This window comes from Trichomycterus rosablanca, chromosome 12 (genome assembly GCF_030014385.1).
Source record: "Trichomycterus rosablanca isolate fTriRos1 chromosome 12, fTriRos1.hap1, whole genome shotgun sequence".
NCBI classification, from domain to species: domain Eukaryota; kingdom Metazoa; phylum Chordata; class Actinopteri; order Siluriformes; family Trichomycteridae; genus Trichomycterus; species Trichomycterus rosablanca.
Genome location: NC_085999.1, coordinates 33,106,307 through 33,131,770, shown reverse-complemented (window position 1 = coordinate 33,131,770; position 25,464 = coordinate 33,106,307). Strand labels below are relative to the sequence as shown.

General features: G+C 36.3%; 1 protein-coding gene across 5 annotated transcripts in view; it reads left to right on the top strand.

Annotated features, from left to right (window-relative positions):
* Window positions 1-214: 214 nt before the first annotated feature.
* The window catches only part of LOC134324240 (target of Nesh-SH3), a 38,012-nt gene continuing 12,762 nt past the window's right edge, over window positions 215-25,464 (top strand). For 2 of the 5 annotated variants that reach the window (XM_063005957.1, XM_063005959.1), the window contains exons 1-16: window positions 215-483; window positions 8,088-8,267; window positions 8,351-8,419; window positions 8,533-8,665; window positions 9,784-9,962; window positions 10,198-10,241; window positions 10,335-10,389; window positions 10,490-10,570; window positions 13,801-15,135; window positions 17,077-17,133; window positions 17,493-17,561; window positions 18,235-18,291; window positions 21,521-21,577; window positions 21,878-21,934; window positions 23,066-23,134; window positions 25,127-25,201. In XM_063005957.1, the coding sequence (XP_062862027.1) occupies window positions 414-483; window positions 8,088-8,267; window positions 8,351-8,419; window positions 8,533-8,665; window positions 9,784-9,962; window positions 10,198-10,241; window positions 10,335-10,389; window positions 10,490-10,570; window positions 13,801-15,135; window positions 17,077-17,133; window positions 17,493-17,561; window positions 18,235-18,291; window positions 21,521-21,577; window positions 21,878-21,934; window positions 23,066-23,134; window positions 25,127-25,201 (2,587 nt within the window). In that variant the 5' untranslated portion in view covers window positions 215-413. Of the gene's footprint in view, window positions 484-8,087; window positions 8,268-8,350; window positions 8,420-8,532; window positions 8,666-9,783; window positions 9,963-10,197; window positions 10,242-10,334; window positions 10,390-10,489; window positions 10,571-13,800; window positions 15,136-17,076; window positions 17,134-17,492; window positions 17,562-18,234; window positions 18,292-21,520; window positions 21,578-21,877; window positions 21,935-23,016; window positions 23,135-25,126; window positions 25,202-25,464 lie in introns of those variants that run through there. The other 3 variants (XM_063005958.1, XM_063005961.1, XM_063005960.1) reach the window with 3 other exon arrangements.

Sequence of the window (25,464 nt, the reverse complement as noted above, 5' to 3'; positions counted from 1 at the left end):
GGATGGAAAAGAAATAACAGCTGCCTAAGGGGAGAAAACAAAAAGGAGAACGAAGGGAGTAAAAAAAGAAAGAGAGAGGGAGGATGTGGAGGTGCAAAAGAGAGAAAGTGTGTGTTTTAGGGAGAGTGAGTGAGAAATCCATGTCAAACTTTGACAAGTTCCCTCCTCCCAGCTAGTCCAGTAGACATGGTCTGGTCACAAGCAAAAGCTTTTACAATCCACCCATAACATGCACACATGTACAAGCTCAGTCTCCTACACACATGTGAACACAGAGTTACAGTAACAGACTAACAGTCAGAACAGCCTTACAGTTCAACAGACGTTAACAGGGGAGGAAACGGTGTGGACGACTGTGGACGGCAGTGAGTTTAGTGACCCACAGTGCATATGCACTGAGGTAAAGGAACGACATGACAGCCTTTCTCCTTCTTGTCATCCTCAGTGAGGTTCTGCTTCCCAACCTCACATGCGCATCCAGAGGTACAGTACAGTTTTTCTTTTTTATTTACCTGTGACCACACATCGTGCAGAAAATCCATCTAAACAAAAACGTAAAAAAAAAAATTCTACACTGTTAATGTTAAGTATCAGGAATCAGTCAACATGAGAGTTGAGATGATGAGAAGAGTTGCATGTATTTTGAGAGTTCTGGCTTTCTGGTAGAAGTGTCATTGCAATCAACACATGGAGGAACATTTAGTATGGGAAAATACTTTAAAAAGTATCCATGTGTAAAATGTAAAGACTTCATAATGTTTTCAGTAATCTATTCCATTAAAGCACATAAATGTAATTAGACTACATTTAGATTACATTTAGTAGCATTTTAAAGAAATGATAAAGTGTTATCATCAGGGGCCATGATGAGGATAGAGTGGAGGTCTAATACCACAACACGCTCTGACACAAATGTAACTGGTAACAAATTAAAAACAGTAAATAAAGTTAAAAATAGATCATACTCTACTATATTTATCTTTTTGATAAATTGCATTTATACATTTAGAAATGTCTTCAGTTACAGTACATCAGTAATACAAACATTGTTATTATTCATCAGTTTTGAGATGATGGATAAGCATGGCCTTCATGAAAAGATCCCCTTCATACTGTAGAAAGTGTGGTTAAATAAATTAAATAAATAATTTAAAACATTACAAGGTACAATGTAGAAGTGAAAATAAAGAGAGAATTCCAAGAAGGCTTCTCAACAATTCTGATCAGATAAAAGCAGAAATTGTCTTGTCCCCAGTATTTTAATTATATATAGTGCATTATGATGAAGAAGCACACTATATGCATTATGATGAAAAGCACACTAATCTTCCTGTAACTAGAACAGGTGAGTGAGTATGACCATTTCCAAACAGCTTAAATAAGAAAAAAGAACAAATACACGGAAATGCCATTTATTGTGATTTTAAAAAACACCCTTCATGTACAGTATAGTGTTAATAACGAAATTACATTATATTTTCATCCATGACACTACTCAGTTATTGAAATTAAAAAAACGTTTCCACATATTTTTGGAATATTGTTTTTTTTATAGTTTCCTAACCCACAGCATGTAACTGTGCACACAAAAGTTTAGGTGATCATGGCCAGATGACATATTTTAAAGTAAAGCCAAACTCAGCAATTAGTAAATAAGAACAACTGTAAACCGCAACAGTTGCTTTATATCTGGACTAAACAATTAGATAAACAAAACATACTAATTGTGGCATGTGCAATAGTTCATACACTCACTTACAGCTTACAAACACTTTTTAACAAACTATTAGTCTTTGTATTCCTGTTTTAGAAAATCTTTGCCTGCATTTTTTTGTTCTTTTGCACTTGCTTGTCATCTAGTCACTCCAATTTCCTACCATTGGCATCATGCCGCTAGCACTCCCCACTGTGCCAGCTGAGGAGGGCTGAGGCTATCATGCACACTCTCTGACTTGCATAGTCATCTGCAATTTCACCTGTTCTTTTTTTCTTTTTCTGCCCATAAAGGCACAACAAATCTGGCCAGTGATCAACCTGGCCAGTTAATAGCACAGTTAAGATTCAAACCCGGATCTCAGTGGTGGTGGGCTAGCACATGAATTCTAAAATATATTATTAATTAAGTCATCTTGTATGCACATCATATTTAAGATTTAACAACAGATTGTATTACTGGGCACTGTTAGGGTCATTCTAAAGCTTATAGCCACGCCCATGTGCTGTCAGGTGCATAAATAAATTACATGCTTTTCATATTTGGTTTAACAGTTTGTAGAAGACCATGTCCTGTTAAGAATCTATAAAGAAATGGTTTGATAAGCTAGGTGTGATGGAACAACAGTGACCTGACCTATGCCATAACACCAAGTCTGGTGTTCTTGTCCAACATCACTGCCATCTTCAGGTCCACAGATGTTCAGTAAGGGTTCAAATCTGGGCTTTGACTGGGCCACTGAAGGACATTCAAAGACTTGGCTTAAATTCCTAATATTTTGGTTTGTTATTCCATACGGACTTTATAATGCTACTTTAAAGGTATAGCACATTTTTACTAAAAAAAATTGATTCTGGCTTTGTTTCTGTTGGAATCTAGAACTTCAGATTTTTGCTGACTGTGCTAATGCATGCACAGTTATGCTGTCTTGTGTTTACTCAGACTCAACAAAAGATGTATTTAATCAATAGATAAATCTTTTATGAAGTCATTTATTGATCCAATTCCTCAAAATGAAACAATTTGCATATTTGGCATATATCCAGAGCAACTTACAGAAGTGCTTCCTTAGAAATAGAAAATAGTTCAATAACACAAATCTTCTGAAACCCTGTTAGAACAAAAGTAAAGGTTAAAATATAAAAGATTAGTAAGTGCATGTTAGTTTATTTTCATGCTTAAATTACAATCATAGTACAAAATGGAACTGGTTATTGTTGGATGTCAGTTCGGTGTTTCCCACTCATTGATAATGACTCACAATACTGGCAACAACTACTGGCAAGGGAAACGTTTTTTTTTTCTTATTAAAAACTTAAAAACAGAGGTGAAACTGGGTCCCAAGGGGAAGAAGGCCCTTGGGCCAGCTTTAGAACCTGGTCTGGATATGAGCTGAATCTGAAAGACAAGTTTTAAAAGCTGATCTTGTTGTCAAACATCTGTAGTTCTTTCTTAATCTTACTTTCATTTTGTCATCTTTACAGAAACTCTGCATGATACCACAGAATTTCTGTAAACAAGAACAGAGTCTATAAAGAATTCCATTATCTAATCATTATTGGATCATGACTGCAACAACTAATGACCCATGTAGAGATGTCACAAAGTTTAACATAGATCATAAAAATCACTTAAAACCATTACAAAACAACTTCAGCCCCATGCTTATTTGTACAAACACGAGACCATACCTAATTTGGGTGTTCATGGAACAGTGGTCTCTTTGCCAAGATCAGAAAAATAAAACTTTTTAAAAGGAACTTTGTCAGAATCACCAAAAACAGATCTGGTATGGGTTAGAAGATGCTGAAACACAAATGTCACTTTCCACAGTTAAACCAGCTTTAGATCACCATGGTCTTAAACGCTGCTACACGAGAATTCCCTCCGGAAAAAGTGGCACCTTAAAGCTTGGCTGAAAATTTATAAGATATAACTGCTATTGTTACCCATCAATCTACACTTAACCTATAATGACGAATTGAAAACATGTTTTTGGAGTTTCTTAAAATAAATGGACTGAAATTCTTTAAAAATATTTTGTTCACTACTTTGTTAAAGCCTGTTTGGCAGCAATTACAGCTGCAAGTCTTATTAAATACATCTCCTTGCCATTCACTCCTGAATTTGTAAAGTTTATTTCATTCTTTATGGCAAATCTTCTCAAGCTTTATCAGAATAGATGGTAAGCATCTGTGAACTGTGATCTTCTGGTCTTTCCACAGATGTTTAATGTGTTTTAAGTCTGGGCTTTGGCTCGGCCACTCAGCAATACTCAGAGACTTGACCCAAAGCCACTCCAGTGTTGTTTTGGCTGTTGAAAAGTGAAATGTCACCTTAGTTTAGTTTGTTTGCATTATGGAGGCTGCTGTTCAGCTCTACCCTGTGTGAATAAGTAATTGCCTCCTTAGCTACTACACCAGTTAAGCAGTTTCCATGCTTAAAAAGCTTTGATGATTGCAGTTGTCACTGCCAAGGTTGGCACAACCAGTTATTAGGTTTAGGGGGAAATTTTAAATGGGTGATGGAGGTTTTGAATAAATATTTATCCTCACTAAATGGAATAATGATTTTTATCCTTCTTACTTTAAAATTAGTTGAAAGATCTGAAACATTTAGCTATGACCAATTTGCAAAAATAAAAGTAATCAAGAGTAAAAAGCCATATCAGTCCACAGATCAGAGGAAATGTGCCTTTGTGTAAACAAACCAACTACTTCCAAATGTTCTTAAAGACAAATTAGAAGTAAAAGTTGACAATGTTTATATTAGAATGTTTTTATATGTGCATCTTCTAGACTTAATTCCTTTTTTAACTTAAGTTGGGTACATTTCGACAGGTGTAAAAAATATGCCCCAGGTTACTGCTGGTCCAAGCTGGTCTTTGCTTCAAGGATAAATACATGAAGCAAATAATCCCCCAGCTGGGATTATAACAACATGATTGGTTAAAGCGAAGCTCAGGTTAAACAAAGTGGTGAAAGGTCTGTTTTGATCTACGTATGAAGCAGAGCTGCTATTTGAAATATGGACCACTTCAAATGCAGTTGTCAAAAAGGCTGAATTATTTTTGTGTATAAATGAGACTGAAGACTTTGGTGATTTATTGCAGAGCAGAAGTGCATTTGCATTTTCAGAGCAAATTCATCTCTTCAAAAACCAACTTCAAATGATGATGCTCTCTTCCAAAATGAGCCAAGAAGCAATGCTGGGTACAAAGTCAAGTGTTTCAGCCAAGTGTGAAAACAGCTTAAAAGAAAACGTATGGCGGGCTTTGTAGACTTCCAAATGAGCATGAAATTAAATAAATATCTTTTGCTGACAAAGCTGGATCATTCTGAATGAATGAGTGTTGAAAATTAAAAAGATTTAAACCATATGCTATTTGCTTCCATACCCCTAATTCCAATCCAACTGACAGCATGAAAGAGTGATGTAGTCATGTGCCATTGATTCTACAGCCCTCTGGAAACTACAGTCCTTTGCAATCTTTAAGAATTTTCATGATTTAATCATTTTATGTTTTGTCTGGTCAGAATTATTACATTTGTTCAGTCGTCAAAAAAGCTGAATTATTTTGTGTATAAATGAAACTAAAAGACTTTGGTTGGTGATTTATTGCAGGTTCTTTATGACTGGCAGTGCACTTATTACACAAAATATTTATTATTCCAGGTTACCATTCTTAACCCTGCCAGCACATTTTTTAAAGCTTTGCCTCAAAGGAAGCAATTATTGACCGATAACATTTAAAACTGAGGGATCTTGGTTGTGACTTATAATGTTAAGAGGTAAATTCTGGCCCTGTATAGGAAGGAATATATAGATACAGCATTAAAAACCATTAATTCAGTCATTTTTTAATGTATCTGGCCACGCTGGTTTACCTGGTCAGAGTTACCTCAGATTCCCAAAGTACCCTTAAAACCACAGCAGGACATCATTTACCTTTTCAACAGCCAATCTCTGTATTCCATATGTCAAACTCCTCACCGACAATGACCAGAGGCTTGGTTTGAATCAACTTGTACCCACAATACCTAATTTGCCCACATGCTGCCTAAAGTTTAAACCCTCTAGTAAAAAAATATATTCCTCTCCAGCAGTTCCTCTCAGCCCACCAGGAATCATGTGCAGTCTGTAAAGCACTGTAAACTCAATCTGTCACAGACCTTGGCAAAGCTAGTCTTCCACCAGACATAAAATCAATAGGAATCCTTTACTGATCACTCAGTCTGTGAAACACATTATCCAGGAGGAAAGCACCTCCATCAGAACAAAAATGGTTTCACAAAAAGCAAGTGCAGACACAGACAGCACAATTATCTAAACTATGAGTATAGTTCACCAAAAGTTCCTCTCCCAAATATTCCTAAATATAATTACAATAAATGTGAGAATGTAGCATGTCTTGGCATCAAGTGAGTTTCTTTTGTGCAGTGATGTAATTCTGCAGACTAAACTCAGCTTAATGAGCAAATAATTAAAAGAACATGACACACATGACAGACTTTTAGTGATTTATACCTCAACGCCTGCCCAGAGCAAAGAGGCCTTTAAAAGTTACCGACAATGCTTGTGTCCAACAGCTGTAAAGGTCAATAGGTCTTATACAAATACTAATATTAATTAAAAAATGCCTTTTAGGAAACTCTTGACGGGGAGAAAACTGGTGATGCTGTCATCAATGGGTACAAAAGACTTATCGGACGGCTCAAATTGCAAGCAAAGATGGGTCAAAGTTCAACACTTTGTGAAAAACTGCACAAGCAAATACTTTCAAATACAGTTTACAAACAACTTTTCTCCATCCACAACTGCATTAAATTTCAGGCCTTCAGCATCTACAGTCCATAACATTTTTACAAAATACAGAGAGAATTTTGAAGATTTTTGCCTTTTCCTTGTCTAAAAGTAATACTGAATGCTCATGACCTTTGATTCATTAAACAACACGTTGTAAAAAAAAATAAAAAAACATGCTTTAATAATTAATAAAACCACATGGGCTCAGGAACACTTAAGAAAAGCTGCCCTGGCATACAAATCTCTTATATCATGTTTACTTCGCTGGATATTTTTAAAAACTTAATTTTAGTACATTAGATTATTTCACTGTATTAAATACTGTATATTGTATTTTTGGAGTTTTTACAGTCTTACCTCATACAGTTGACTCATACGTTTTTTGGCTTATCCCTGTCATCATAAACTCATGTACTCAGGAAAATTTATATGCTGCTCTTTATGGCTCCTCATCTAGCTATTATTTTACAGAATGAGAGCTCTGGCTTTAAATAAAAATAAATCCAATAGCTCATGATATATTTCTGATCTTTGCATGATTCAGTATTTACACATTCTGTCAAGCTGAGCACGTTCATGTTTCTTTACTAGGGCATTTCTCCAACACACCTGCTGACAAGCCACTCCAGCTCTAATTTTTCAGGGGGCTTCCCGGAGAAAGCTCCAACCAACACTGGTGTAATAAAGAACCTGTTTGCTTGTTTTGGGGCTGGAAGGATTTTGCTTCTTTTTGACACAGAAACCTTTTTTATCTTCCTCAACTTCCTCAGGATGTGCTTTAAAAACATGTGGATATTTGCAGTTCATTTCTTGTCTTTACTGGAGTCTGTTTCATTGTGTATAAAAGTCTTTTTTTTATCTGTTGTAATAATGTTTGCTGGTGAGTTGCTATAGAGCTGCCGGATGGCAAAATATTTTTAATGAAACTGAATTATATTCTAAAATGGTGTTTAAAATGTCAGTAAATTACAAAGCTTAGGAAGTGTTTGTTCATGGATCCTATGACATCATAACAATATATGCTCAACGCCACAACGTAAATCAATTAACAGTTTGTATGATTTAACTAATAAAAAGCATTGACATCATATTGAGATGGATTTTCTAATTGCTTTATCAACAAAATATCTTTCTTTACATTTACTGTTTCTGTGTCTGGGTACATTTTTTGAGAATATAGAGAGTGATTTCTAACCCTGGAAATGCCATAGCCATCTAGACCAGGAGTCTGTGACCAGGAGCATATTTAACCTTACTGTCTTGAATGACAGCATTCACGCTTTTTCTTTAAACCACAGCAACACCAGTCAATACTGGGCTAGTGTACACACAAGGGGACCCACTTCTTTTTACCCACCTCCAAGAACACTGATCAGCTAAGTAATGCTGGAGTGTGAACAGAAGTAATGGCTGGATTGAGCACAAGCTAGCCCTTCCCCTTACAAATTAATTAATAACTGCTGTGTGATAGTGGAGAGAAGGATTAAATGGAAACAAGAACTTAATTAAAAAAATTAAGAACATCGATAGGAAACTGGGATAAAAACAAAATATTTTGTGTCTTCAGTGCGCAGGCAGAACACTAAGGTTCGGATCAGTTCTGCAGGAGACACTATAATGCTTAAGTTCTTGCAGTCAGACCAGGACACTAAGCTGGAGGGTTACATCGTGGGCTATGGTAGCAACATGTTCTCCAAGCAGTTTATCCAGCTCCCTGAGAACGGAGAACCATATGAGACTGTAATTGGTAAGACATCTAGAACTTTTCGTTTTCTTTCTCACTGCCTGTTACTCTCCCCATTTAATGTTCTGTTTCTGAATCTCTTTTAGATGCTGAGCCTAAATATCTTATTGCAGTGCAGCCCATTATTGAAGACGAGGTAAAGAAAGAGTGTGCAGGTGAATCATAATGCATTAAATCCACATATACTACACAAAAGAGATGTCCAACACATGCTTTTTAACAATCAAAGGAGTAAAGTACATGTACCTATGATATATATGATTCTCAGAGCAGGACATTCTAAACAAGCCACTGCATTTAGTGATTGGCTCTGTGACCCCCACCTCTGTTTTGTTGTCCTGGGGCACCATCCTCAGACCTCCATATACTGATGCTAACCTGGTGGACTGCAGTGATGACAGGTAAGACTGTGTGTGTATGAGTAAAAGATCAAAACATTCCTGCTCTGTCCTGTGTTCATATATCTGGCCACACTTCTGACAGGAGACATGGCAAGAAAGCAGTGCAGGTGATTAGGTGAGCCAACACTACCAGAGTGTCCACATCTGTCTGTTCAATATAGCTGCAAGAAAAGTTTGATAACACTTTTTAATTAACTTACAACTGACAAGGTCTGCTCTGGTCAAAATAATTATGGTCTGTCTAAACTAATAACACATATTGCACTTTACATGTCTGCCTTTAACACACTGATTACACTAATTTGGTTATGGTTTAGGCTGGAAGAAAATACATACATATGTGTGTGTGAACTATGAAGAGTACAGTTATAATAGCAATGACCCACATTAATCTGTAAAACTCTAAACACTAAATAAAAACTATTAACAGAAGAACACCACAGTGGAAACCACTGCTCTCTCCTAATTAGCCATCAATGCTTTTCACTACAACTACAACAACTACAACAGTTGGTGTTCTCAAATTATTATTGTTGTTAAAATGAGAGCTGTTGTAACAAGATGGTCCCTCTCAACATTCCAGAATGTGTTGCAGCCATTAAATTTAGATTGACTGTATATATACAAACAATAAAGTTTATTAGTTGAAACATAAAAATCATAACCCTGTTATGTTTTCAATTAAATACAGATCAAATTTATTGGGAAATCATTGCTTTCTATATTTATTTACATTGTTCCTAGTGCTCATATTTTTAACAATTGGGTTTGTGTTTAAAATTGTTTTGGAGATTCTTTGGACTATTTGCAGTATTGTAATTACTAGAATGTATGTATAATTTGAAACATTTAGTTAATTTTTGCTCTAGTAAAGCTCCATAGGTATTGTTGTGTTTTACTTTTGGCACAAACCTGAATGTGTTCTAGGGAAAGCATGCACCTTACCATAGTAGTAATGAGTATGATTGTTTTTCCAAAATGAATTATATTTTTCTCCGTAATGAATAATATTTTTTGGTAGGTAATTTTCCTTTTTAAATAAATAACCCTACACTGAGTTGGTACCCTAACTTTTTACTAATAGAGCATGAGTAAGTTAATCTTCTTTAAATCCCTAGTCAGTACACAGTGCGATATAAGGAGAAGGAGTCCAGCGACAACTGGAGCTATCAGACATGTCCAACCACAGATACAGTCATTGAAAAGCTCAATCTCGACACAACCTATGAGTTTGGGGTTCGAGCAGAGACCGACACCATCAGTGGAACCTGGAGTCCTCCAGTAACACACAACACAGGTAGTACGTCACTACACTATCACCATGTGGATAATATACGTTTCATGCACTCATGAGCCCTGAGAACTGTGACAGTGTTTAAAAAAAAGAATAATAAAAAAAAATTCTAATTTGGTGTCCTAAGTCCTGAGTGCTTAGATATTTTAAATAAAATGTATTAAACAAAGAATTAACGGCTAATTAAACTGGTTAATTATATTACGTATTTGTTTGTTTTTTTCTACCAAACATACAGACATTATTAAACCAGTGAGTCCTGTGATCCAGACCAGTTCTCCAGTAAGTCTTCTGTTTCAACAGAAAATTATTATTCATCTCTTTTTATCTTCTTTCTCTTCTTTTTATTAGGTTTAAACTTTTCTTTCTCTACAGGAGCCAACCACTGAAGAACCTCACCCCACCGAAGCTTACGTACAACCCTTGCAAAGTAAGAATATTTCTCCAATTATTTATTACAATCAACAGCATTTCAGAGAAAAAAAATCTGTATTAATTTTTGTTTGATTAACTCTGGTTTCCTTCTTTAGTTCTGCAAAATGTCACCTCGAGCAGAATGACTCCCACCTCCAGACACACAACATCTTTTCCTACACCAAAGACAACTTTAGGTAATAATTACAATGGTCATTTGTTTTACTGATCCTTAACATCCAAATATCATCTGTAGATGTATTGTTTAATCTTGTTCTGCACTGCTCTATATAATTGCACCCTCATCAGCCACTTTGATAGGATAATCTATAAACCTAAACACCACATCAAACCTTAACAACAGCAAAAGACCAAAGGGGAACCATCAGGGCTATCTGTCTACTCATAATTTGAAGATGAACATTTAAACAAATACAAATCTAAGATCTTTCATACCTGCTTAATCAATTTGTGCTGGAATAAGAAGGGTTAAATTTAAAAAGCCCCTTTGTTGCTCTCTGTAGTTGCTTGCAAAAATGTTCTGCTTTAATTGATGGTCCAGAGCCAAGGTTTAAGAGTCACGGTTTGCTACTGCAACAGATCATAACGTGTTCTACACCCATTAGCCTAGAAAAGGAATCTGAGGCTACAGAGAACACAGGCTCACTGAAACCGTTTTTTCAGAGGTATACAGATGGTAGTGTCAGAATGTTTTTGAAAGCAACGCGTATACTTGTCTGACATGAGCGCAACCAGATGTGCAACCACAAAATTCAACATGTTGAGCTATCAGAGAATTTTGCTCACCACAGTTGTGAAGAGTCGCTGGTTTGAAATACTATAGTTTTTCTTTCAGCACAAAACAATCTGGCCATTTTCCTCTGACCTCTTTTATCAACACAGCGTTTTTACCTAAGGAAAGCCTCTTACTCAGCCCCGGTTCTGGACTGCTTTGCTTGGGGGGGCAGTAAAACCTAATGAGGGGGCATGTTGATAGTCATTTTTTTGAAGCCAGAAATATATTCAAGGCTTGATTTGTGCATGAATGATGACAGCCAAGCTATTGATACTGGCTTAAAGTGATGTATGAGGTAAAGAAATAAAAATGCATGTTTTCGAACTTAAACTTAAAACCCAATGATTAAAAAATACATGTTGATTATGTAAATGGAGAAAAAAGATTATCTAATTGTATTTCATTTTAATACGCCCCCTTAATTAAATTGCCATTACTAATAGAACAACTCTATTTCTTGAAAGGCTTTAATACAAATTTAAGTCAAAGCTGACAAATGTACCTACACACAGACTGAGAATATTCAAACGTGGAAACTTAAGCCTGTGTTAGGAGAACCAAGTTAGCCTAACCGCTAACGGCTAATAAAATAATTTAAGCAACACCTATGTAAGAGGTAAGTAACATTAAAGCAACGAAAAACCACAGTTAAGCAAATATTACCATGTGGAAGTCAGTTTAAACTCAGAAGAGTGTTTACCAGTATACCTGCCTCTCGCTCACACTAACAGAACAAATCTGCCGATTTTTATATGACTCAAAGAGCCAATCAGGAATAAGCAAGGAAATATCTTCACACTGTAAAACAAAATGCATTTTTGTGATTGGTTCAGAGATAATTTTAAAAATAGCCGTTGCTTGCATTGTGCTTGGGGGGGGCAAAGACACAATTTGGGGGGGCAATGCCCCCCTCAGCCCCCCCCCCCCCCCCCTAGCGCCGGCCCTGCTCTTACTTGATGTTTTTTTTCACACCATTCTGTATAAACATTATAGACTGCTGTGCAGAAACTCCCAGGACATCAGTAGGTTCTGTCATACACAAAGAAGCCAATTTGGCACTAACAACTATCTCGCAGTTAAAGTCACTCAAATCACATTAATTCTTGTCCTGATGGTTCTCATGGCTGTCTGGTTTTAAGCACTGTGGGGCTGCCACATGACTGGCAGATTACATCATTACATAAGTAAGCAGGTGTACAGACATTCCTAATAAGGTAGCTTGTGAATGTATAGAATAAATACAATGAAAGATTTTTTAGAACAGCATCTTTGTGCATGCTTTAATTTTGTGTTTACCTATGCTTATAGTATTGAAAGAGATCCCTTGGTTTTGCTTAATGGAATGGCTTCATTTTCTTAGAAGTCCATTCACCACAGTTAAATGATCAACCTAAAATGTTTGATCATGTAACTACAATGGAAATCTCTTTACAAACAATCAGTTTTTATAAACATACTTACATTTTAAATAATTAAGAAATCATGTAAACCATGTAAGACTGAGTATGTAAAGAAGCATATACACAGTTGCCAGTTTAGTAGGTATTTCTACCAGTAACTAAAGTTTTAGATTATTTTATCAGGTGCACTTAACATAAAGGTGTTCTTTTGTACATGTAAATTTACTGCTACTATTGGAGTCATTCATTATTCTCAGCACAGCAGTGACACTGACATGGTAGGGATATGGTGGTAGATGTGATGCTGTGAATCTGGTACCCTATTAATGTAATGAAACATTTCTGGGTTAAGAATATTTCAGGTAACAGTATCGTATTTGTAAAAACTGACTGAACTGACACATCACAAATGACTGGAAGAAATACTTTAAAAGTGTTAGGATAATTTCTGATTGCTATATACGTACATAATAGCTAAAATTTTCTGTGGTGTTGAATTAGCGTATTAGACCTCTGCACCACCCAAATGCCCTACACAGTGTTTGAAATTGCTATTAGTTGTCACGCTTAACACATTTAATGACACTCCATGTCACTGTCAGTGCTGGGTACAATCCAGGATTCATCAGGTCTGTGGTGTTCTTTTGGTCAACTTTTTCTATCACTGAATCAATAAGTGGGGGAGGGGTGACACATAGTGCACCTAATAAATTGGCATATTAGTGTATACTTGTCTTTACTATACTCTTAATATGCACTGAACCTACTTGATCTTACGCAACTTTATCCTGTTTAAAAAAATTTTCCTCAGATCTTATTTTTAATTTTCAGTGTAAGCAAATGGATCGGAAGTCAAAAATGCCTTTTAATACTTTACATAACCTACACTGGTACAAAAATGCATAACTGATAATAATAACCAGAATGGGGCACTGTCAAAAACAAGGAAAATCCCAAATAAAAGTTACAGTTAAAGGAATAAATTGTATTTATTGATTGCACCAATATAAGCAAGATAATTATGGCAAGAAGGCATCTTTGTCTCCCTTTTTCTAAAAAATACTTTGTCTTTATTACAATCTTTATTTACAAATTCTATTTCCTTAGCTAGCACATATATTCTCTGTCAAGATACACCGGCTGCAAGTATATACACACACACACACAAACACACACACATACACACATACACAAACACTCAAAGGCACTATCATGTTTCTTCTTTGAACAGGACCAGAAAGTGATGGCATAGCATCCTCCCCTTCTTCTGAAGATTTTTTGTTTTTGACTCACACCTATACTCACCCCCCAATGAGTATGCCGCCTTCAAAAACTACCAACATTTTTCAACCCAAATCTGTAACTACAACACAGCAACAATTTTTTACAACCCTCCTCCAACTAACCACAAACAAGACTCCAGTGAGCACCACCAAAACCCAATCCAGCAAAAACAAAATATTATCTAGCACAGGCAAAGCACCACTCAACACAGAACGACCACTCAAGAGACTGAGAACAACTGCAATCCACAGTGCAGCTCATCATCAACCTGAGACTAGTACAACCCAAGTCCAATCAACCACGATAAAATACCATCCTAAAGCAACCCAAAAAAACCTTATAACACCCCAACACCGCACAGTCACATTACAACCCATCACTACCCAATCCCAAACTTACACAACCAAATCACAAATTGACACAACACAATCTCAACCCCATCCAACCCAACCTAAAGCCCCTACAATACAATCTCAACCTCATCCAACCCAACCTAAAGCCCCTACAATACAATCTCAACCCCATCCAACCCAACCTAAAGCCCCTACAATACAATCTCAACCCCATCCAACCCAATCTGAAGCCCCTACAACACAATCTCAACCCCATCCGACCCAATCTCAACCCCATACAACCCAAACTCCCCCGATTTCAACCGAATCAAACACAACCCTATCACTACCCAGCACTAGCAAAACCCAACTCAGAATGACCCAGCCCACTCCCAGAAAACCTCAAGAGCCAAGCAAGACTCAGTCCAAAAGAATCCTACAAAAATCCAGCACAGCTCAACCCCAAAACACCAAAGAAATATATCAACCAGTCACAAACCTACTAACTAATATTATTTTAGAGAACTCAGTCACAAACATACCATTAAACCTCTCAAATACCAAATCAGACATACACCAAGATTTTGAATCACCCCATACAACCCCCCAACATCCACTAGCCCCATCAAGTACTGAAGCAGGCATATTAGAAGACATGGCATCATCTCATACAACTTCCCAACATCTACCTCATATAGCCACAGATACACCGAGCCCTACACAGAGGAGGGATTCATACTCAACCAGTTCTACTGAAACAAACACATATTTAAGGAATCCGCCTTGCTGCTCCACTACATTTAAACTTCAACCTGTAGTAGAACAACACTATCACCCAACAAGTGCTACAAAGTCCCATTTAAATACCTCCCCAAAATCAAACAACAGCCAAAACTCACCTCAGACTGAAAAGACGGTGGTCAACAAGAAGCCCCCAGGCAGCAAACAGGGTAAATTCTCTTACTTATTGCTTGTAATCATGTATTGACTAGAATTGTTTGAAAAAACTACAGTTATCACATTGCTAATTAGTAATAATATAATCTTTCTAAGATGATATACCTAAAATGTATTTAGTTCAATATTGCCTGGGCTATTTAAAAAGCAAATGTTTAAAGTGCCTTGAACTAAAATGAACTAAAACTTCCTGATTCGATTCCTATGAATAATTTGTTTGAAAAGAGTCGTTTCTGAGTAGTTTTTACTCAGTGATTCAGTTCGCTTTTTAACCGACTGATGTGAAGAAATGGGGGAGGGGTAAATTTAATGTCTATTGACAGTCTGACAGAGCTTTAGAGCCAAAAAGGCACAAATGTATTGAATAATGACACTATAAAGTACAAATAATTAATCTTACATATTTTCTCTGCAATATAATCTGTTTTTGTGTTGGAAAGCTTTGGAGACCAACATGGACACTTACTCCAACTTCAGCAACTCCAGATCAGAATTAGTTAGAAGCTAAAATTTGGTATGGTGATTGTAAACAACATTTGCAACAGGAATAAATTGTTAGTAATGGAATATAATAGTATAATATTATTATTAATATAATATAATATTCATATAATTAAATATATGCAGTTCCCCCGGGACCATAGAATGCAGTAACAGGTTTCCCATACATCCCTATGGGAAAAAATACCTTGAATCTCAACGCATTTTAAACTCAACGCCACTCCCAAAAAAAAACACAAAAAAATGTAATTATTACCCAAAGAACTACTGGCTAATGAGCAACTACTGAACTGGCTTAATAAGTGTGTGCTTATAAGTTGTGGCTATTATGGAACATTTTGAGTTTCATAGCCATGTGTATTAATCCAACAGCCAAAAATGATGCTATTAGAGGAGGACTGGAAAATATGGGGACAGTTCTAATTTATAGTGTAAATGTATTAATATTTAAAGATCCTAGTATTTATTAAAGGGTAAAGATGTTAAGATGTTTGTAAATCTGTTTTATTATTTTCTAAACAATATGACAAGTTCAGAGGCACTTTAAATACTTTGTATTTTGTAATTATTTTTTAACTATTTAAAAAAAAAAGATTTATGTAAAAAAAAAAAACCCTAAAAGTCCTGTTAATTTAGACTAAAAACATTATAGATCTTTTATAATACCCTAAGCAGGATAAATTACAGCAGGAGTTTACTACAGAATACAGTGACAGTTAAAACATGTCACTGGAGGAACGAATGGGAACCAGGGTAATTATATCACTGTAAATTAAGGCTCCAATGTTTATGGTTCTAAGGATTGTTGCTCTCACGCTGACAGAATGATTTCATTTCACATAACACTTCAGTAAATCTACCAATTATCACCTTTACCAGTTAAATATTTATTTTTCACAAAAAACACTGTGGCCACACTGTTGACACCTTTCTTGTGCTGCAACTACTGTATTACACCCACTCACTGCCATCCACCAACCATCCCACGCACTGTGCTGTCACACCATGTTCATTCTTCATGTGAAGAGAAACTGTAGACAAAAGAAAATGCTATTTTAGTTCATCAGTGAAAGACAGGAACCAGTTAGCATGATCTTATTAACATCATTCCATTATGCTAACTGGCACCTGCAGCTTTAACCCATTATTATCAGTGTTATCCTTTTTTATTAAAGGATTTCTGAGAGCCATTTCTCCACACATTTAATCATCTAATCTGCTCTCATCACCACCATAATTCATTACTTCACTTGACTGCCTCATTGCTTTCTGTTTGTTCTTCTCAGGACTCCTAACTTCTTAACTTACAGAGTAAAAGCAGCTTGTTGTCTGTCCACTCTTCGCCAGCATCGTCCTTTTGCTCATCCAACAGGAACCGCTGCCATATACTGTATATTCACTTTAAAATGCTAATCATGCTTATTCCTATCTAGGTAGCTTCAACTCCTCGTACTCTGTGGTGTACCAATCAGCACCAACAATAACACAGTGTGAGTCTCCATTCCTCCCAATATGTTCCACTATCTAGAGAAACACCTCTCTCCACAGAACAGCAAGTAACAGGGCTGATGATGTTCTGCAAACTGTGTTCTGCAAACAGGTTCATTAACATTAGCACATATTCTGAAATAGTTGTGAATAAAAGGGTGAATACTGTTTTATTGTTTATTAAATTATTACTATCAATAAAATGCCTTACCAGAAATTCCCCTGAATATCTCATACAATTCAGGCCGAAACATTTATTAACTTATTATAATTTACAACACAACTCTGTATAATAAAAGAGTATCATACAATTTATTATACAAACCTAATGTCTCTCAAATGGCTTTTCCATCTCACACAGCTTCCAGCCCTTTGCAGGATACACAACCTCCCACATCACCTGTCAGTTTGAAGTCAGACAGGAATCAAGGTAATGATGATTGAATCAGGGTGCTGAAGCTCCTGTTTTGGTTTTCAACACCGTTGCTTAAATGCCTATGCAATTAATGCTGAACATACTGTAGTAACAATAATCAGTCAGCATGACCTTAATATCGTAATATTAACCATAATATCATCTTCAACTTACACTGCAGCTTAAGCATATTAGTAATAATACTATTTTGAAAACACACTTCTAAGAGGACCACCTCTCCTTTATTGTAATTAATTACATACACATAACTATAAAGAACTTTAAAAATCAGAAGTCTGAAGATGTAGTGGCTCTGTTTCAAATTACAATAATTGTACTAAAAGTGTGTCTAAATGATACATTTTGAAAAGTGTAGTTACATACTATTTAGAATACAGATGCTGTTGGGACACAGCCAGAAATTACTCAATTACAGCATTACTTAAAATCATCACGTTAATAAAAGTTAGGTGTCAAGTTATGTCTCACAACTAAACAAAATAGACACACTGAAGCTAAAAAGAGCATCTTCTGAGCAAGTTGCCTCGAGATTTTAATTGCAAAAGAGTAAAAGCAGCTTGTTTGTCTTCTTTTGGCCAGCATTGGCCGGCTAACATCTAACAAAAATTGCTATTGCATACAGTATATTTCCACTGTAAAATTCTTAATCATGCTTATGTCTTTACAGACCAAATCAACTCTACATCTCCTGCGGTGCATCCTTCAGTCACTACAGTTAAACAGCGTGAGTGTATATCCCTGACAATATTGTTTACTATCTAGAATAGCATATTCCTCGTGTTTTATTAGTGTCTCTTTTGTTGAATTTGTTTTCTTTAATCAGGTCACACTTTCCTTCATTTTGTTAATAATAAATCTGTTGTGTGACATATTTCATGCTGTTTGGTTAATATTGAGGTTATTATAGGTTGTATAATCTCTTTATTATACACTTTTGCAGTGCTTTATTAATAACATTAAATAATTGTCTTTAACATATTGGACATGCATAGAGCTGTACCATTAATCACTTATTCACCATGCATTAAAATCATGTTGTACAGCATACAATGAACAGCTTCATAAAATACCACCAAAAGAACTACAAACCATGATAAATAAATTCTATTAATGAGGCTACATGGTTAAATTCTGCAATGCTGATGCTACAGGCGGTCATTTGCTCGGGCGATGACCTATGCAAGGTCATTTGCTACCAAATAGTTTCCTCGCTGTTAATGACCCATCTTCCTGATTTAGGTCCTGAGAAAGTCTAGAGATTTTTAACTGTGTGGAAACAAAAACATTGATGAATTTACAAACATGTAGTTTTACATTTTGTTACCAAAAACAAGTTATTATTGTACAACCATTAATGGTTTACCAAAATATTACAAGTACAGGGGCACTTTAAAGGCACTCCAAATGCTGTCCCAAGACTTCCCCTGCGAGAGGTCCCACTAAATTCAGTCCAAAACATTTTTATAGACCTATTTTAATCCCAACCCAGGATCTGTCCCAGACTTTGTATTATGGCTTAGAAGAAAGTTTTCCAGTTTGCCATACAATCATATCCTCGTACCTCATACCAGCTTCTCCATGTCATACAGCTCCAAGGATGGACGACTTCTTCCAAAACCATTCAGTGTGAAGTCAAATAGGAGCTGAGGTAATAATTACAGGATGTGTTGAGACTTTAACTTTTATTGGGTCCAAATCAAACGTTGGTCCAAGTGTAGCTTACATGCCCACACTAAATAAAACGAAACAAGATTACATCACATATGTAGAGCTAAAAACAGGCTAGCAAACATCACCTCCACCAGCAGATGATTTATTTTCCACAAAACACTGTGACAACAAAGTCAACACTTTCCTTCTGCAGCAACTGCTATATAAACACCCTCATGGCCACCCACCAATCAAACTACTGTACTGTCACCCCATACTACAGCTTCAAAACACTGTGAAAATTGATTAGTAGTTTTGGGCCACCTCTCCAGATGTTCTGATCTCACCTCACTACCACCTGTCCTCAGTTCCTCACTTGTCTGCCTCATTGATTTCTGTTTCTTCTTACAGGACTTCAAAATTCGCAGCTTGTAGTTTGTTCACTGTTAACAAGCACCACTGTTAAACTTATCCAAAAAGAACTGCTAAAAACATACAGTATTTACTGTTAAATTGCTAATTTTATGGCGCAGCAGTCAAATGCTCTAGCCCACCACCACTAAGGTCTGAGTTCTAATCTCAACTGTGCTATTGACCAGCCAGGTACTTACACAGACACAGTGTGTCTGCAAATACGGCCTCTGCCGGGTCCATGAGGCATCTGCTCAAGGAACGTTTGATCACAGATGCCATACAGCAGTGTGTGTGACCCCACCTCGAGCAGGTGAAGAGAAGCAGTCGATGGCAGCACACATGTCAGAGGGGGCGAGTAACAGTCTACGGCTCTCTTGTGATGGAGGTCTGGGTCTTTGTATTTTTGTCTTGTAGCACAAACAAAATGTTTTTAAGCCTCACATCATTTTGCAATCATTCTTCAGAAGTTTCAGGTACAAAGCAAAAATTAAGGTTCAGTTAATTATGGCCAGTCAACCAGACCCTGAGGAAGCAAAGCATCTCCACACAATCGTGTTTGACTGCTGGTATGATGTTCTAATTGTAGAATGTTGTGTGTGCTTTATGCCAGGTGTAATTGGACCCATGTCTTCCAAAAATATTCACTTTTGGCTCATCAGTCAATGCAACATTATCTTAAAAGGCTTAGTGGTTATCAACCTTAAGATAAAACTTAAGTTTTTCTTGATTAGCAATTGACTTAATCCTGCAACATTCCCATGATTACCATTTTGCCCAATCTTTATCGAATAGTGAAATCTAAAATGCTGATAAGGGCCATAAATATTAGGATGCTTCTCCACCTGTTCACATATGGCACCACTCTGGTGTTTCTGATTACAACATGTTGTGCCCTTAAAACAGGATTTAATTGTCTGCATTCCTCTCCCATGTGTAGTAACTAAAGATTATTTATGTGAAATTGTTTTATGATGGCAACCAGATTTTGGAGATGCAATTAAGGCCCCTGTATGCTTAATGTTTTAAGATGTCTAAACAGGCTACAGTCCTGCTGCAAAGTAAAATGCAAAACACCTGCAACATACACTAATGGACAAAAGTATTGGGACAGCTGACCATAAGCTTGTTGAAGATCCCATTCCAAAACCATAAGTATTTATTTTATATTGCTCCCTCCTTCCTTTGTAGCTTTAATATCATCCACTCCTCTGAACAGCCTCTCTGCAGGGCCAGGTCGTGCAATTTTGGGCCTTGTTAAACCCAATACCAATCTATATAGACCTTGTCCATGCTTCTAATCTACAATAACAGTGGCACCTGTTGCTTCTCTGCTGCACAAACACTGCCAGTGCTCTCAATGCTTCAATATTATTCAGCCATATGTCTGGAGGAACCTTTCTGTTAAGGGGATTTGGGCAGATTCTTGTTATATTTACCATACATTGTATGTATGGTGTCCAAACGTATGTACACACCCTCCTAATGTTTGAATACATTTATCCAATACAACATCCATTGCTAACAGGTGTATAAAATGATACAAGGAAGATGCTTTTATTGTGATAATTTGGATAGTTTTTCTTACTTTTTTAGCATGATTATGCCCCAGAGAACAAATAAACATCTATAAAGACATGATTTGACTAGTTGGTGCAAAGGAACTTCATTTGCCAATACAGAGTCCTGGTCTCAAACCAACAGAACACTTCTGGGATAAATTAAACATGGATTGCCAGCCAGGCCTTCTTTTCCCATATCAGTGCATAACCTCACTGACTCTAGTGCCTGAATGGGCATACATTTCCACAGACATACTTTAAAGTCTTGTGTTTGTTTGTTCAATGCCATGTGTGTCTTCTGTAACACTGCTAATCATATTTTCTATCTAGGCCAAGACAACACTTTATCATCCATGGTGAGTCCATCAGCATCAACAGTGAAACAGCGTAAGTCTCGTTTGTAACAATATTGTCTTTAATCTACTGTGTACTGCCATAATTTCCCATGTACTGTCGTTTATTTAACCTCATGCTAGCTATTCTATATGGAAAAAAGTACTGAGACACCCCTCTCAATTACTGAGTTCAGATATTTTAAACACACCAATTCTTATCAGATGTATAAAATCATTTATGTAAAAAACAGTTCAGAGTTTATTTTACAGTGAACTAAAATGTATTATCTTGTAATCTGTCTCCTTTTTACATATATTTACAATGACATTAAAATTTGTTATGTCCATCTAGGCCGAGGCAACTCTTCACTACCCCTGGTGCCGCTATTAGTAGCTGGAGCAATACAATGTGAGTATTCATAAAAAATAAATAATAATAATAGTTATAATGTAATTAACAAATCTGACAGATTTAAAACCGACATCCTTGCCCACTCACTTGGGCTGACAGGTGTGTGTGTGTGTGTGTGTGTGTGTATGTTGGGTAAGAGTGAAGGGGGTTTGCACAGGTCAATGAAAAAGTGTAGATCTATCCCCTGTGTCTTATTAGTGTTTCTTAGCTATGTGCTAAGACCTCGCACTCACTAATTCTCACTTTTTCTAGTTTTTTATTTCTGGGAACTCGTACGGTAAGTGCTTGTGACTTTTGGGTTCTTCAGTAGCCACGGGCACTTTCTGTCTTGAGTTTTCCTATGGGTGCAGCATAACCTTCTCAAGTTCTATAGGTTTTCTAAGTTCCCCAGTTTTCTTTCTTTGGGGGGCATTTGGATTGTAAGTTGAGAGTAGACTAAGTAGTTTTTTGAACTCTTTGTTTTCTTCTCAAGTCTGTCTTATTGTCTCCTGAGGCTTAGGTGTGTTTTTCATGCTTACAGCCAAACACCAGCACTGCTTGAGTTTAGCTTTAGGCTGATTACTTCTTTGGTTTCTTGTTTTATTTACCTCTCAAAGTTTACTTCCCAAGTTCTGTTTATGGTTTTACATTTCCCGTCTTTTAAATTATGTTCCAAAGGGAATTACCCATTTGTACTTAACTGTGGCCACAGAAACACCTCCATCAACAGATCACATGGTAACAATGAGTTCCAAATTTGCTCCGATGAGCGATGTGTTGTACAATGTATAGGAAATATTCTAATGATTATTCATTTTTAATCAGATGTGTCAGGATTGTTGTGTGTTCTAACATGTGCTCTGTGATGCAAATTTCATGTTGGTCTCTTCTGTGGATTGTCAGAATAAAATTATTTATAGTTCAGATAAACACGCTCAAAGCCAGGAGTCTGTTTTCCATTCTGTATCTCATAGCTTGTTGCTAATTGTATGAGGCAGCTGATTATTTCCCATGACAGAACTGACCACAAAAGATAAAACTAAACTGTGAAACTGCTATTCAACAGTCTCATACCAATATGTTTTGTTGTTATCCTGTAGTGTGTTCAATTTAAGTTGTATGTGAATAACGACCTTTCTCTTTCCCCAGCACCACATGGTGAGAAGCATAAGGGGATTGCACAGCCCAAACCAGTAAACGAGCCTCTTGGCAGTCTTGGTAAATTAGAAATCTCTGAGTCATTTTATGCACAATGCACTGTTTTGTTGTTATTGTTATGTGTTTTAATGATGAACGGATGTAGCATGATGCAAAACATTGGTTGTTTTGAGGAGAATTGAAAGATGTACGAAGCACACTGGGTGGTTGATAAGAAAAGTTTGTCATGTTCTAAAAAACATGATTGGTTTGGTTTGCTTTTTCCAGTCTCAGAACGTCAGAGTATTTCTTTGCTTTTAATTTAAGATGATGTAACTACTGATTTATTTGACCCCAAGGCCATAATTTGGTGTGCAATGTTAAGAAACACCTCATTCAAGGTCTGATTTTCCCACGGCTTCCATTCAGGCTAAGCACAAATTTATGCACCATTCCTGTACCAAGGATTTTCAGGGCCAATAATCTGTGATGAGAACTATAACAAACTGACCATTGATAACTCATGGCCAACTGCTCACTCAAAACTAGCCTAGGACTTTATATAGTCAAAAGTATCCAGAATCCAGACAACTTACAATAAACTTGTTGTAACCCAGTTCCAAAATCACAGGCATTAATATGTTAGGCAACACCACCCTATTTTTAAGGGAATGAGGGCCGTTACTCTTTTGGGAAGGCTTTCAAGATTTTGGAGCAGCTCTTTACCTCTTTAGAATTGCTCACCTTTGCTCACAGTGTGAAAGGCTCTCAACACTGTGTTAGTTGTACTAGTATTTTTTTCAGGAGCATTTTAAACACATTCTGCTGGGGAAAAAACTTGTACATTATGTAAGAAACAATTTTGTGTTCCCAAAAGTTCAGTTTGTGAGGAAGTCATTTGGAAACATGCAAAGTGCCCTTTGCCTCAATATGTAATGTGGATTAAGAAAGTAGTCAGACCCCCTGATTTTTTGTGCACTTCATTGTTTTGTGGTTTTTAATTTAGATGGATATAATTAGCAATTTATTCACTTAATAACCTAGTTTCTTTTTAATGTATTAAAATTAATAACTGAAGTTTCACAAAAGAATTCAGATCCTTTGCTGTAACAATCCAGATTGTGGTCAGGTGCATTATGTTTCTTTTAACTATCTTTGCAATGTGTCTAGAACTGAATTGGAGCAATCTGAATTTATAAAACATAGATTGCAGACAGCTACTGTACCCGGGTCTAAAAAGGTCTGTAAAGTTACTGCTGACAGTTTTTTCATTAGAATAAAACTAATTATCCTGTGAATGTAATGACATAACAGCCATACTAAAACGCTTCATACTTTTTACTTGTACTGCCCAATTTCTTAGGCTCAGATGACGTCTGTATTTGCGTCCTGTTTTGCTCAATGCCTTTTTCTTTGTGTACTTCAGCCCTGAGAGATTTTGTGGTTTGTGTTTTTTTGGTTGTGGGCTTACAGGATTTTCCTAAACATATGTCTCAAATATTGACTTAATTCTGAATAGGTTTTGGACAAAAACCTGTTCTTTTCTAAGTATGACTGCAGTTCCAAAGCTCGACTATTGCAGTTCCAATGCTGGCTAGCATGTTTCACACTGACCCAACACTCTGGCTGTTGGGATGCCTGCCTGATAGCTTGGAGAGAATAAACACATTGCAGTTTCCACCCAAACACCTTTTTTACTTTTTAAATCCAGTCTGTCTAAATTTGACGAAAATCTTCCAGTTTCCTAAATGCTTGTGTAGGTAAAACTATACCTGCGACATTTCTGATTCTCTGTAATTATATGATTTTGATGCCAGTGTCACTTGTAGCTTGATTGTTTACTTCATTATTTACTTCACAGTGGTTTTAGGTTCCCAGTCTTATTTGTTTATTGTTTTTTTTTTTTATAACACATACAGTACATGTAGCACTAACACACCATCATATTTTGTTTTATTTCATATAGAACGTGGTTTTGGTTTAATTTTTGGTGTTCTTGTTGCTTACCTGTACCATTGTTCAGAGTTACTACAATTAGGCAAATGTTGTGCTTAAAACAGTCATTGTTTTTAGAATTACAAGGAAATCCTCTAGTCCCATTCAAGAAGAAACTAAACCAGGTGGAAAAAGAAAAGGAAGTAAAAACTGGTACAGTATATTTATTTATTTATTTATTCATTCATCCATTCATCCATCCATTTATTCATGCTTTTATTCATTCATTCACTGTCTATTTTACCAGTGCTTTGTACAATATATTGTCTATTGACATTGTTTAAATACGTCTTAAACATATTCATATTCACCAATCTTTTCACAGAAATAAGATTTCAGCATTGTAAAAATGTTTTAATAACAAAAAATCATTAATTCCTAAGTCATTCCTTGAGCTTATTGTTTAGCATTTGGTT